The sequence below is a fragment of the Gigantopelta aegis genome, chromosome 6, assembly GCF_016097555.1.
Source record: "Gigantopelta aegis isolate Gae_Host chromosome 6, Gae_host_genome, whole genome shotgun sequence".
Taxonomy (NCBI): domain Eukaryota; kingdom Metazoa; phylum Mollusca; class Gastropoda; order Neomphalida; family Peltospiridae; genus Gigantopelta; species Gigantopelta aegis.
In genome coordinates, this window is record NC_054704.1 from 86,368,331 (window position 1) to 86,384,077 (window position 15,747).

The 15,747-nt window shown below is 37.3% G+C and overlaps 1 protein-coding gene across 3 annotated transcripts in view; it reads right to left on the reverse strand.

Moving 5' to 3' along the window:
* Positions 1-15,747, reverse strand: part of LOC121373986 (teneurin-m-like) — a 217,200-nt gene that overhangs the window by 82,048 nt on the left and 119,405 nt on the right. For all 3 annotated transcript variants that reach the window (XM_041500842.1, XM_041500841.1, XM_041500840.1), the window contains exons 4-5: positions 15,149-15,364; positions 5,370-5,624 (exon numbers count right to left, since the gene is read on the reverse strand). In XM_041500842.1, the coding sequence (XP_041356776.1) occupies positions 5,370-5,624; positions 15,149-15,335 (442 nt within the window). In that variant the 5' untranslated portion in view covers positions 15,336-15,364. The remainder of the gene's footprint in view (positions 1-5,369; positions 5,625-15,148; positions 15,365-15,747) is intronic.

Below are 15,747 nucleotides of genomic sequence, written 5' to 3' on the forward strand. Positions count from 1 at the left end.
AGAAATTCAATTGAAATGAATTCAATGTGAACTTTTAATATTCTGAACCAACATATATACTCTTCAAAAAAAGAAACGCAAAAGGGTACAAATGGGTTAGAACTCCGATTTTATGTTTCCTACCGGTTCATGCTTTGTGAATATAAGGTCATTGCATGTCCCAAACACATTCCCACGGTTACATTCGATAAAACGCAGCTACTGTACAATAAAGTTCCAAAATGTGAATATTCGCAAAAACGCAGCCACGTGCAAACCATGTCACCACTGCACGTGCGTTGTCTGCACGTGCAACATGAACACCGACAGTATAAAAGTGCAGGGTGTTCACTTGCCTGGCCTCTGTATCTGGCCGACAGTTGACAATCCAGGACATGCCACGTCTCAGTGAGAAACAATGCCATCGGCCGACTAGACGCAGGCGAATCCAGAACGGCCGTTGCCAGGGCATTCCATGTGTCCCCAAGCACCATCTCCAGACTGTGGGACCGTTACCAGCAACATGGATCAACACGTGACCTCCCTAGATCCGGTCGACCACGGGTCACTACCCCCGGGCAGGACTGCTACATCCGGGTACGCCACCTTCGGGAACGATTGACTACTACCACCTCCACAGCCGCAGCAATACCAGGTTTGCGCAGGATATCCGACCAGACCGTATGGAACCGCCTACATGAGGTGGGAATTTGTGCCAGACGTCCAGTTCGAGGTGTCATCTTAACACCACAACACCGTCGACTCCGACTGCAGTGGTGCCAGATTCATCGACAATGGCCTCAACTGCGATGGAGACAGGTGTGGTTCAGTGACGAGTCCCGATTTCTGCTCCGACGTCATGATGGAAGATGTCGCGTGTATAGGCGTCGTGGTGAACGTTATGCGGCAAACTGCGTGCAGGAAGTGGACAGATTCGGCAGGGGTAGTGTCATGGTGTGGGCAGCCTTCTCACACACTGGCAGAACTGACCTGGTCCACGTGCAGGGCAACCTGAATGCACAGGGCTACATTGACCAGATCCTCCGGCCACACATCGTTCCAGTTATGGCCAACGCCAAAGCAGTGTTCCAACATGACAACGCCAGGCCTCACACAGCACGTCTCACAACGGCTTTCCTAAAGAACAACAACATTAATGTCCTTCCTTGGCCATCGATATCACCGGATTTGAACCCAATTGAGCATCTATGGGACGAGTTGGACCGACACCTCCGACAGCGACAACCACAGCCCCAGACCCTGCCCGAGCTGGCAGCAGCCTTGCAGGCCGAGTGGGCCACCATACCCTGGGACGTCATCCGTACTCTGGTTGCTTCAATGGGCAGGCGGTGCCAGGCAGTTGTCAACACACGCGGAGGCCACACCCGGTATTGACTCCAGATGACCTTGACCTTGGTGGTGTGTCCTATCACTTACTCACAATGGACTAGAGTGAATTGTGAACAATCCTGCAACATTTGGTAATTATCGGACTCACCATTCAATAATTAAATCAATTCTCCAAATGTTACGACAATGTGGTTTTGCGTTTCTTCTTTTGAAGAGTATATGATTAACAAAGCATTCTTAACACAATTTGTCTCACAATGAGTATAAATATCCTGCAGATGCTGTCATGTCAACTCGATTAAGACTGAAGGTTAAAAATTACTTCTTGGCAACTGGTTTCTCAACATTGCAATATCTTTTTAAAGAATTTGAAAATGAATACCACTGCAGAATATTGAGTTCTGCTCTGGGGAAGCAATTAAACCAATTAAGACTTTTCTCAGACATACAATGTTATCTCATGTGACACGAAATGTAACGAATGCATTCATTATTCAGATCTGTTCTTTCTTTCCCTATCAGTCTGTGCTCAAGTATTACACACAGCTGCTGACATTTTTTTCTCCTCAAATACACTTGGGGCCAAATACACTTGGGACATGCATGTTACCAAGAATGAAAATGTTTTGTAAAACAGATGTTTCAAGAAAAATCTGTCACAGATGACATTTTGCTGACAAAAATGAACCCAGTTACATACAGATAACAAAAATGAAACCATGTGTATGAAATACACATGTAAAAAACCAGGACATCAACTATCAGACTTCCACGAAAAATTGCATTACTGACAGATGTAATGTCCTCGATGAGATAACAGTTCCTGCATTGAAGAATTCGGTGAATTTTGAAACCCTGATTATCAGTGTTATATTTTACCTTGCTGTCTGTACTTAACAGCTGCTACATTGTAGTTCTCTAGACTGTTGCATATTGCATCCTTTACATCTACCAATGATAAGATGATGTGGAACAGGAAGCACGTGTAATGGTTCAGAAGTAAAGACTAGAACATAGATGTAAACAATAAAGGAAATCACACAACAGGATTCAGACACCATCAGTAGGCCTACATTGACTCAACAAAGGAAATCACACAACATGATTCAGACACCATCAGTAGGCCTACATTGACTCGACAAAGGAAATCACACAACAGGATTCAGACACCATCAGTAGGCCTACGTTGACTCAACAAAGGAAATCACACAACATGATTCAGACACCATCAGTAGGCCTACGTTGACCCAATAAAGGAAATCACACAACATGATTCAGACACCATCAGTAGGCCTACGTTGACCCAATAAAGGAAATCACACAACATGATTCAGACACCATCAGTAGGCCTACGTTGACCCAATAAAGGAAATCACACTCCATGATTCAGACACCATCAGTATATTGACCCAACATTGATTCTGGTTGGAAAGGTCGTGATTTTTAAAAAGCTAGTTTGTTTTGTTTACAACACCACTTGAGCACATTGATTTATATTAATCATTGACTATTGAATGTCAAATATTTGGTAATTCTGATACATAGTGTTAAAGGAAACCTGCTTCATCGTTTCAGAAGTAGCAAGGGATCTTTTATATATACTTTCTTACAGACAGGATGGCAAATAACACAACCTTTGATGAAACAGTTGTGATGCATTGGTTGAGATGGGAAATAACACAACCTTTGATGAAACAGTTGTGATGCATTGGTTGAGATGGGAAATAACACAACCTTTGATGAAACAGTTGTGATGCATTGGTTGAGATGGGAAATAACACAACCTTTGATGAAACAGTTGTGATGCATTGGTTGAGATGGGAAATAACACAACCTTTGATGAAACAGTTGTGATGCATTGGTTGAGATGGGAAATAACACAACCTTTGATGAAACAGTTGTGATGCATTGGTTGAGATGGGAAATAACACAACCTTTGATGAAACAGTTGTGATGCATTGGTTGAGATGGGAAATAACACAACCTTTGATGAAACAGTTGTGATGCATTGGTTGAGATGGGAAATAACACAACCTTTGATGAAACAGTTGTGATGCATTGGTTGAGATGGGAAATAACACAACCTTTGATGAAACAGTTGTGATGCATTGGTTGAGATGGGAAATAACACAACCTTTGATGAAACAGTTGTGATGCATTGGTTGAGATGGGAAATAACACAACCTTTGATGAAACAGTTGTGATGCATTGGTTGAGATGGGAAATAACACAACCTTTGATGAAACAGTTGTGATGCATTGGTTGAGATGGGAAATAACACAACCTTTGATGAAACAGTTGTGATGCATTGGTTGAGATGGGAAATAACACAACCTTTGATGAAACAGTTGTGATGCATTGGTTGAAATGGGAAATGCATCACAGCATGTGTTCATGGAGTTTGATCCAATGACTCAAGCACCTAAAGCAAATGCTATTCCTACTGAGCTAGATCCTGCTTGCAAAGATCAGTCTGAATTCACCGTCAAACAAGTGTTAGTGAGCCAACAGTCACACCAGTGTTGGTGAGCCAACTGTCACACCAGCATTGATAAGCCACCAACAAAGATCAGTCTGAATTCACTGACACACCAGTGTTGGTGAACCAACTGTCACATCAGTGTTGGTGAGCCAACTGTCACACCAGTGTTGGTGAGCCAACTGTCACACCAGTGTTGGTGAGCCAACTGTCACACCAGTGTTGGTGAGCCAACTGTCTCACTAGTGTTGGTGAGCCAAACAAAGACCACAGTCTGAATTCACTGACACACTAACATTGGTGAGCCAATGTGGGATGCCAGCCAAAGTGATGGTGGACAAACGATGATGCCATACAAATGACTCACTGGTAACTTGCAACTGTCAAGAGTGTGGATGAACAAAGATGGACATAATATAACAATTCTCATTCAAATCACATTAAAACAAATTGAAAAGGGTAACATTTAGGTATAACAACAAAGACAAATGACAAATATTAAAAATTGCAGCAAATGCTTTCTATCCACATTTACTGACAAAACAAAACAAAAACAAAATAACAAAATTACAAAAAAACATTAACAGCAATTTGAAACAAATCACATAGACAGCACATATAGCAAGTTAGGTTTACACATTCACATTTCTAAACAGTAAACATATAGTGATGATAAAATGCATATACATGTATCAAGCTACTGAAGAAAGATATTCCATGCAAGGTGTACATCCTCAATGACTTAGTCCAGACCATTTGGTCAATAGCGGTTAAGCTGATAGCACATCTTAAAATATGTAAGCAATGGCAACAGATATGTAGCTGAATTTGTGAATTAATGGCAGTTATTGCAGCCAACTGTTTTTAATGTAAGTACGATTTACTGTGTAGGTTATTTGCATAACTCATAGGTCAAGGGAGACCACTCGGCTGTGTTGATATTTATATTCATAGGGAAATAAAATACTTTGTTACGTTTTGAAAGGAAGGTGGAATATTTCTTAAAACTTAAGAAATGTTTTTAGAATGTTTTAAAAATTAATTATTATTTTCAAGTTTAAGGAAAGATATATTTTAATTATTAGAAAGAAAACAAATCACAAGAGTCTTTTAAATGGTAGTGGCTTTTTGATACACTGATGTTATCAATTTCACCAAAACACACCAGACATAAAACTTTCCTAACTGAGTATATCATCAAAGTATGTGATCGCATAGTATTTAAGGCACTGTTATTTTGATCAATATGAATAACATCTTATGATATTAATAATGATATGTTACTAAGCAATTTTGTACGGATAAAATACCAGTTATTATAAAGATGATGGTGGTGATGATGATGATGATAGTGATTATATTGGATGATGATTTTTTACCATTAAAACGTCAATGATCATAAGATGATGATAATGGTGATGATTTTAATGACTATACAATTACCTGTCTCACTCATTTAATAACATTGGATGATGATGTTATACAATCTTGTACTGACAAAACGTCAACAATTATGAGATGATTATAAGATGATGATAATGGTGATGATTGCGATGATTACCTGTTTGACTCATTTGTCTCATGGGATATCGGTTATCTTCCTCCGACTCGGACGTGTGTGAGCACTTATGCTTACTACGGTCGGACCTGAGTGTGTCGGGTGGCTGGGCATAAATCGCTCCCTGCTGACTGAGTCTCAGAGTGAGGGGGGCGTGTTCCGTCTCTTCGTCCGAGCCACTCATGTAACTATAGGCACGTGCGTGGCTGCCCGGCGTGCGGCTCAGTGGAGACACAGCGTGTTCATTAGGGGTCAAACCTGAGATAGAGACACAAAATACCTCAGACCTCGCATGCTAGTGTGTATGTGGCTAACGGTACCCCAGTAGTAGCCAGATTTGTGTTGTACATATAAACTGTATATGTTAATAAATTGTATACCGGTATGTTAATAGTGTGTGTGGCTAATGGTATATGTCTATATGTGTCTTTATTTAAACTATGGTAAGTTTATAAAAGTTGCTGGTAAGGGAGATAGCTTAATAGAAGTCCACTCATACATAGTTTTGGGTTCTTAAAAACTTGTTGAGTAGTTATTAATAATAGGGGAGACAATCCATTTGAAATCTCCTGGTAGTCTTAATATATCGTTAGCTAGGCATTTAGTATATTGTATGTGGGGTGGGAATTTTTTTTTTTTTTTTTTTGGTGTTGCTATTTTTTCTGTCTTTTTTTTTTTTTACTTATTACCTGTTAACAAGTTATTACATACTGTATACCACTATTCAACTCATGAGAAGTCCATTTGTATACCTGTACATATTTTGTTTTATTTATCACTTGTTGAGCAGTTATTGATCTATCAATATCAGAGAAGACAACTCAGTGGAATCCTCTCTTACATGCACTGTATCACTGTACATAATGAGATGTGTAATCAGTCTGGACACTGGACATGGAACAATAGAGGTTATGTATATGTAAAATGTGATTAGATTATGCTACAGTTTTTCTACGGAAGCCATTTATGGATTATTTCTACCATGTATGTATTAAGCTATTAGATCTATGGTGGGTATATAGCCTGTATTTTCACTCATTCAGTTTTACACCTACACACAGGAAACATCATTAATAAAATGAAGCAAAGCAATTGCTAAATTAGTATTTATAAACAGAATAAGAAATATTCTACAAAATAATTTCTATGAATGCATGAATAAAGCAGAACATCAACAAAACATCACGTTTAAAAACACTTAAAGCACAGATACATACGCAACAACTTATAGAAGTGATCGATAACATTAAAAGCAGAGATTACTACCATAGTTGTTTGTTGTAATCCCGACATTATTTCGGTTTCCATAGAGACACAGGAATTAAGCTCTCATTACCGAAGCTAACAGAGTTGCAATCTAAAACACAGTGATCAATGAAGCATTGCAAGATGCCATTAAGACATCCATCCTGCCAGAGTCCCGCTGTGCTGAGTATTGTCATTTCACAAAAATACACATCAGGGCTCGGGTGTCAGTCTATCATGTTGAGTACTGTCATTCTGTCCCTTATCACAGGCTGTTGTACAAAAATACACATCAGGGCTTGGATGTCAGTCTATCATGTTGAGTACTGTCATTCTGTCCCTTACCACAGGTTGTTTTACAAAAATACACATCAGGGCTCGGGTGTCAGTCTATCATGTTGAGTACTGTCATTCTGTCCCTTATCACAGGCTGTTGTACAAAAATACACATCAGGGCTTGGGTGTCAGTCTATCATGTTGAGTACTGTCATTCTGTCCCTTATCACAGGCTGTTGTACAAAAATACACATCAGGGCTCGGATGTCAGTCTATCATGTTGAGTACTGTCATTCTTTCCATTACCATGGGCTGTTTCACAAAAATACACATCAGGGCTCGGGTGTAGTCCATCATGTTGAATATTAACATTCTCTACCTTACCGCAGGCTGTTTCACAAAAATACACATCAGGGCTCGGGTGTCAGTCTATCATGTTGAGTATTGTCATTCTCTCCCTTACCACAGGCTGTTTCACAAAAATACACATCAGGGCTCGGGTGTCAGTCTATCATGTTGAGTATTGTCATTCTCTCCCTTACCACAGGCTGTTTTACAAAAATACACATCAGGGCTCAGGTGTCAGTCTTATCATGTTGAGTATCACCAATTTCTCCCTTACCACAGGCTGTTTCACAAAAATACACATCAGGGCTCGGGTGTCAGTCTATCATGTTGAGTATTGCGAGTCTCTCGCTTACCATGGGCAGTTTTACAAAAATACACATCAGGGCTGGAGTGTCAGTCTATCATAAAACACACATTTTATAACAATTTTGTAAAACAGACATTTAACTAAATTGTTATATTTAGTTTATATATGTAGCAAAATTTTATAAGTAGCAATAGTTTGTGAAAATAAGTTAATTAAATGGCATTTTTAATTGGGAAGCTTGGTTGTTGTCGTATATTTTATTACAATTTTGTAATATAGAGGATTTAACTAAATTGTTTAATTTTATAGTTACAAGTTAATTAAATGATATTTAACTGGGAAAGTCAAATCATAATCAAATTTCAATGCCTAAAAATGCAAATTATTTATTGACCTTCACAAGAAAGACTTGCCTTGACAAATGTAAGTAATATACTAATGAATGTGTGGATGGTTTGCTCTTGGAAAATGTTGTCCTTGAAAAGAATAATCATATTAATGAAATTTAAATGTTAAATGTGTAGCAAAACTAGATGTAGATGGTACACATTCATGAAGCTTAACTGTGTTTAGATTTGGATTCTACAGACACAATGGTCATATAGAAACAACTCAACTCCAAACAGAGTGGTATAGTTTGCCCAACCCTATTTAAACATTGTAAATGTATGCAGATTCAAGCTTTGCTTATTTTACCAAAATGTTTTGGTCTTTATAACAAAGACTGGATAGACTTAACCAATATATATATATATGAGTGACATCCAACTCAAAGTATAGCCTTCTTCCTCATAGAAAATTATAACATTTGGAAACCTAAACTAAGTTAGTATTAAGTGTCTAGGCCTACTAAAACAAAATCTTATCAACCTTCACTAGAAAGACCATCACTACCAAAATACTTGTTTACATGTGTATGGATGATCATCTTGTTACCACACACAAACATTCAGAAAACTAAATTAACCCAATACTAAATGTTTTTATGGCCAGTAAAACCAATTCATCTCTTGCTTCACGAGACACATTGTTTTCCTCCAATATCTGTGGTGTGCACAGTTCATACAAGAGGACAAATGAACTTCTTGCCCAGAGAAGATTGTCTTTATCAAATTTGTCCAATCAGATTAGTGTCTAGCAACATAGTAGAGTTACTTCCCCTGAAGGAAACTAGCTACATTCTCCCTGAAAACAACATTACTGTAACTTTCAAAGACATTAATCCCAATAATTCCTTATGAAACAGTATCCAGACCCAGGACACGACATGTGATTAAGGCCACAGAAAGAGTCTGGCAGAAAATCTATCTACTGCTAAACCTGTGACAATCCAACGTGTCATGGCAGCTTATAAAAGTGCCACATCACCGTAACTGGAGCCTTGATGGGAACACTACAATTCTTTGTGAAAGTATTTAGAAATAACTTGACAAAATGCAGACTGGCTGCAAATCAATAATTATGTTCCAGTACGTGAATGGCTATAGCAATAAAATTAAACTTTATGGATTTTTCATTGAAAAGTCACTGTAGATTGCTGAGGACCTGACCCGTACTGATTCAAGTGACTGTTATGTACGTGGTTGATTCCAGGAAGGTGAGGTAATCTCTGTTTATGTCATGTTTATGCTGGATGCAATAATAAAAAAATGTCTTTAATTAGCATAGTATATATTCAGTGTAAGCCATCACATTTTATCTACAGCTCAATCAAGGTTTTTGCACCTCAGCTAGGATGTAACTGTTTAGTTACTAATTGCTGGTGAAAGAGAAGATAATGTTGTGGCCTTTTAGTGGCATGTACATCTCCATTGAACTATTAAGACTCTGTCATGGAGTCAGTTAGTCCACTATTTGTACAAGGTTGCCAGTGCTATGATCTCCTAGTGACATATACACCTCATCAAGCTGTTAAAATTCACTACATGTTGGAATCAACTAGTACATTATTATGTACCTCCTGTCCCAGGATCGCCTTTTGAAGAGTCAGAATCCGAACCTAGGATAGGCATGCCTGAACCTAATTGTGGATATGGGCATGTAAATAGAGTACCCATACCCAGTTTTATGTACTGAATGTTAAAAAACCCACTTTGCTGGTGAGATTGGTTTAAACACTATTTATTTTAATATATGCCAGTGTTTACTGTTTGAAGCATTCAACACATAAGCCTATACCTTTCTTTTCATTTCATTTTAGCCTCCTTTGTTTTAATTATACACTACATTTATTAGGACGGTTTGTCCAGGATAGTGGGTTGTGGTTGGCTGGTGAGTGTTCTTTATTTGTTTTTGGTTGGAATTGTTTTGCCCATTTCAGGAATCACTGTACAATTCAGGTGCCACAATTATTTATAATTTTGACCTACTATATAGCTGTTACAGCGTGCATTATTACATTTTTTAAAAGTGAATATTTTAAGTAGTTTTTATGAATAATTTGAATTAGAAAAACAATGTTAACTAATTTATGAAAGTTGGTATCATCATGTTTTGAGTTTGGTTTTTTGTTTTGTTTTAGGGGGTTTTGTGATTTTTGGGGGGAGGGGGTTCAAGATGAACATATGGTCATAAATGTATTCTTTGATAATTTATGCAATTTCTGTAAATCACTTGGATTATAGTAAATGAATGTAAACAATATTTAGTGAAAGTTGGCATCACGATTGTTTTTATTTTTTTGCAAGATGAACCTTCTGAGTACAATTAATGAATGTCAGATGACTACCTATATATCTCTGTTGCCCTCAGTTTACCCGCACAAAGAAACATGTAGCAGTCTATACGTGAACCACCTGGTGCAAGGTGTTTTGTGTTGTCTACACAAAGCAAATCATTCTTTTTTTCTCTCTAAATGCCAAGAAGATGAAAGTCCAACTGCACTAAATCATGTGTAAGATCCTGGAACCAGTCCCTAGCCACAATTATCAACTACCCTTTAAATATGCAACATCTGCATAAGAAAATTAACAGCATCCTGCTTTTGTCTAGGGAATATGTGACCTTTTACAAAACATAATATATCAAAGGAGATAACGTTTCAACAATTTGGTTTTACAAAATGCAGGCATCGTGTTGCTTGAAGAAGCAGGATGTAGCTCAGTGGTAGAGTGGTAGAGCACTTGTCTGAACTGCAATATGGGAAGGAAGGAAATGTTTTATTTAATGACGCACTCATCACATTTTATTTATGGTTATATGGTGTCAGACATATGGTTATGGACAACACAGATAATGAAAAAGGAAACCTGCTGTCGCCACTTCATGGGCTATTCTTTTTGATTAGCAGCAAGAGATGTTTTATATGCACCATCCCGCAGAGGGGATAACACATAGCACAGCCTTTGATATGCCAGTTGTGGTGCACTGGCTAGAATTTGAAATAGCCCAATGGGCCCACCAATGGGGATCGATCCCAGACCAATTGCACATCAAGTGAGCACTTTACCACTAGGCTACATCTGGCCCCTGCAATATGGGTGTCAGGATGGATTCTATTTAGGGATAGAATGTAAGTCAATGGTTGAGCATTTAACCAAGATGTGAAGGTCAGTTCTTGGGAATGGTTATTCTCAGTACACTGGTCAAGTTGTTCCTGGCATAAAAAGTTCCCCCTGAGTATACTAAAATTCATCATATGTGTATTTCTCACTGAGGGATAGTGCCTTTAAAAGAGTGTTGGCAGTGACTTTCCTTTCTTACCATCTTGAATGAATTAACTGTGAAAATAACTGTGTAAGACACCAAACAGTCATAGTTTCAAAGGTGTTCTAAAACAAATATTCCGTTTCTTTCTGTTACTTCCAGCTCTAGAAGTCAAACCCAATGGTTCTGTTTGCATTGCAGCTGCTATTTCATGAATGGTATATTCAAATCTGTGGTATATTAGTTGTGGAGAATACATACATAGAAACAATCTACAATTATCTGATGCAAATTTGATTTTTAACAAACATTTCTGTAGGAAATGAAAAAATTGTCACGCAGATACCAAATAGTTCTTGAGTAACCAATGTTCTGATAAGTGCATCATAAAACAAACAACCATGCCCATTCGTGAGTCTATACAGTGATTCTTTCATTATAAAATATACTAATTACAAAACAATGAAAGATTTACAACTTGTTTATCATCACTATCTACCAAACCAGTGGGGCTGTAACCATGACAACAGTGTTCAAACCATTTGTAGTTTATGGCCATTCCAGAACAGATTCACAATCATCAACAATTATGGACAAAACGTGTTTGAATTTATTGGAAATAATAATGTTAAGTCAAGTGTGCTCATTCTATTGAAATACCATGTACTCCTGGAATGGGATTTCCTGACTTAATTAAATTAATAGCCAACTGTAAACCAGTCTATTAACCAGTGTTTGCCAACAACATTTATCACTGGAAAATTCCCAATGCATATAACTGTGGTAAACAGAAATGTGAGAACTGAGAAATCTCCAATATGTTTAACTGTGGTAATAACTGTAAACAGAGATGTAAGAACAGAGAAATCTCCAATATGTTTAAATGTGGTAATAACTGTAAACAGAGATATATGCAAACAGAAATTGGAGGTTGGGTGGGATTGGGTCACTGGTAACAAATTAGTACTTCCATTCTGAGATGAACATGATCAGCTACGTCCGGGATGAAAAGGAAAGACGGAATGTGCTGAAAAGTGTTAATTGAAAGAACAAATTGATCACTGAAACCGAATGCCTCAGTAACCCATACACTCATTATTAGTTTTCCAGAAAAATATTAATTCATTTCCTCCAATTCACGTTCTAGCTGATAACAGACTGACGAAGGCGACCAGCGATTCTCATTTTTCTGTAAGTTGAACTCAAACTAGACCAAGCACTCAGTAGAGGTTAAACTAACCAATGTATTCTGAATCAATCAACCCACGCAACCTGTGTGTATTTATAATGGTAAACAAATACCAACTACTGATTTTATGGAAAAAATACAAAGTAACCTGAAGATAAATTAATAAGAAAATATCATACATATGGACTTTTTTAATTTTTCTCCCAATTTTGATTACATTTTGTTTCCTTTACCAAATGGTTTTTTTTTTAAATCCATATTACATCCTTTGCACATTTGATGCTTTTTAGGCAGACATTTTAATTATGAAATATAGATTTCTGGTAGTAATGTTCTGGTACTGTATAATACAGACTTCTGTTTGTAATATGTATGTGTGTGTATATATATATATATATATATATATATATATATATATATATATATAATTATACACACTATTTGCACTGCATTATATATGTAGGAAACTTAATGAAGTGGTCTGCCCCAGATAGGTTTTTCATCAAAAAGACAAACACCACGAATCAGTGACAATGACAGGTTATCAAGAACAGGTGAACTGATTGCATGTCTGTCGGCTCTCTGTGGATTACAGTGTTAAAAATCTCATTTCCTTGAAGTTAAAAAAGTCCTCCAATGAGATTCCTTGTTAGAAGAGATAGATGAGCCAAGGCTTTGTGTAAAGTACTTTCCAATTAGACCATCTTCTTTGTGGATGACAGTAATTTCTGGGCTATACTGCATGACACGAGAAATGACACTCAGAAAGAGAGAATGGTTTTAAACCAAAATCTACGTATTCGGCCTGAGGTACAAATTTTAACATTTTGTTCTACTTTATAAGCATGCATTCTATATTTTAGTAAGGAAAGTAAATTATTAGTTTTGTTGAAACATACATGTACCAGGTATATTAGACACCTAATAACTTAGTTTGTAATATGCTGGGGTTAACCAATCATTTCCATCCTTTCCTGAATTTGTTGTTTAGGTTGAAAGAACTTAAATCACATGAGCTTTGAAAATAATTAGTTTTTATCATGCCAACATTTTTCTTTATGTCATCTTAAATGTTTAAAAAAACTTACAATGGACAGTGCTTATCTCAAATAATTCAAATGTGTTCCTCTAAAGCAGATTTTAATACAAAATTAGTCTTCACAATTTAATTTCAATTACAAATTCTAGCAGAAGTAGCAATCAGAATACATGATGTGTTATTACTTCTAGCTCATTAGGAATTGTGCCGTATTTGATGTTTTTTTCCAGTATAAACCCTGTTCAATGTAAATGCATTAAGCAAACATTTAATTTTAATTACAAATTCTAGCAAAAGTAGCAATCAGAATATTCTCCAGTTTAAGGTCAAACCACGACATGACCAGCAAACATTAAATGTCTGTATGAAGATTATTTTACTAAATACTTTTAGACCACTGTCTGCAATTCTCATTTTCAATTTGCCGATTGTCTATTGAAGAATTGTAATTTGATGACATGCAAGATTTTTGCTGAATATAAGACAACTTCCACCCAGCAATCCATAACAATTCACTGACAAGTGGGATTAGTGAGGAACTATTGTAGGCAAGGAGACTCAACAGACCATGTACCACGCGACAGACGCATTAACACCAACTGGACGGACACCTGGAAGAAGCAAAACCAACATGATGGATGGTGGGACGGGATGATGGCGAAAAGCCCAGCATTACTATTAAAAGGATATCTAAAAGAAGCCCGACTGTTTCTCAATCAACAGGCTTAGGTGACAACTCAAACTGGCCACTCCATCAAGCGAGACATCCTTAACCAGATCCGCTTGCTGGAAAGTTGGAACAAGTGAATATTTATTTCTGTTGCTCTCGTTATCACTGCGCTAGGTCAGTGGAGTGATTCCACTTTGTAGTGCAGATTAACAGACTCGTCTGTATTGATGGGATAAAAATAACACATAATTGGGAAAAACCTGGGTAAATGGATAATACGGTTTATGAAAACAGGATTCCATTTATAATGGTATAAAATACAGGTCTAATTTGACTGGCCATGGATACTATTTTTTGTAAAACATGCAAAATTCAACATTTAGGCATTAAGAAATAATTTGATTTTTTAAAAAGTTATAAGGAAATTATAGAATGACTCAGAGCTGCAATGGAGCTATTATTCTTGGACCAAGAGCAAAGTCATCAGGATGTGTTCAGGCAAACTGAATAAATATGATCCAGGGATTCACTTCATAGAGGTACCCAGTACACTATCAGTCCACCCTTCGAATGACTGCTCAACAAGTAGGTTACATTAACAAGATAGCATATCAAAACCTTGTGACAAAGTCAAAATCTTGTGACAAAGTCAAAATCTTGTGACAAAGTCAAGACCTTGTGGCAAAGTACCTTAATAAAACTGGCTAATGACAACAGAAGTTGTTCCACAATTTGGTCACATGGGGAAGGAAAGACACACCATAATTATTTTATGTCTGACAAAATTTGCTGCAATGTTTTTCTCTATACAAAATTAGTTTAAATAAAATTTTATTTCTTAGTGGTAAGTATACAAAAACATTGCTGCCCATTTCCTTCATGTCACTAATTGTAGAAAATGTGTACGCCCAAAACACCAATACAGCATATTATAAGCTCAAAACACCAATACAGCATATTATAAGCCCAAAACACCAATACAGCACACCGTAAGCCCAAAACATCAATACAGCAGATCGTCTAGAAGATGTCCACCTCTGTAGACGTGCCAGTGAGTACGAACCTAGTCCGGTGAGTTTCTTGTCATGGTGAGCGATCTTCACCTCCTCATACGGCCGCAGATTATCATCCGAGTGGAACTCTTCATCCGACGAGCTGCAGGTCTGACTCCCCCGGTTCTTCATGCGGGTCCGCCGCTGGGCCCGGGTGTGTGGCTTCTGCCTCCCACTGTAGTTGAAGGCCCCATCCATTCTCAAGTGACTTTAATCACTCCATATCACTGGAAGAAAGTAAAACATTTTTAGTTAAAAATATTAAGAAAAAATCTTATTGTAGTTAAAGTTATTTCTGCAAAATCTAGTTTTAAAAATTATTTATGCAAAATCTAGTGACAAACCAATTAACACATCCAAGTTGACATCTCTGCATAAGTCCAAGAAATAAGTTTCCACGATTCTCTGATAGGTGCTTCACCAAGATCCTACAGGAAGACTGCCACTCCCAAGACTAGTTTCACAAATCTAGACATGTACAAGAAATATCGCAATGGATATTTAAACAGTTGTGATGCAATGCACTTAGAATTGTGCAAGATACTTTCAATTAATACAAACAGTAGCCAGCACTTCTCGAAAAACTAAAAAGCCTGCTGAAATTATTTTG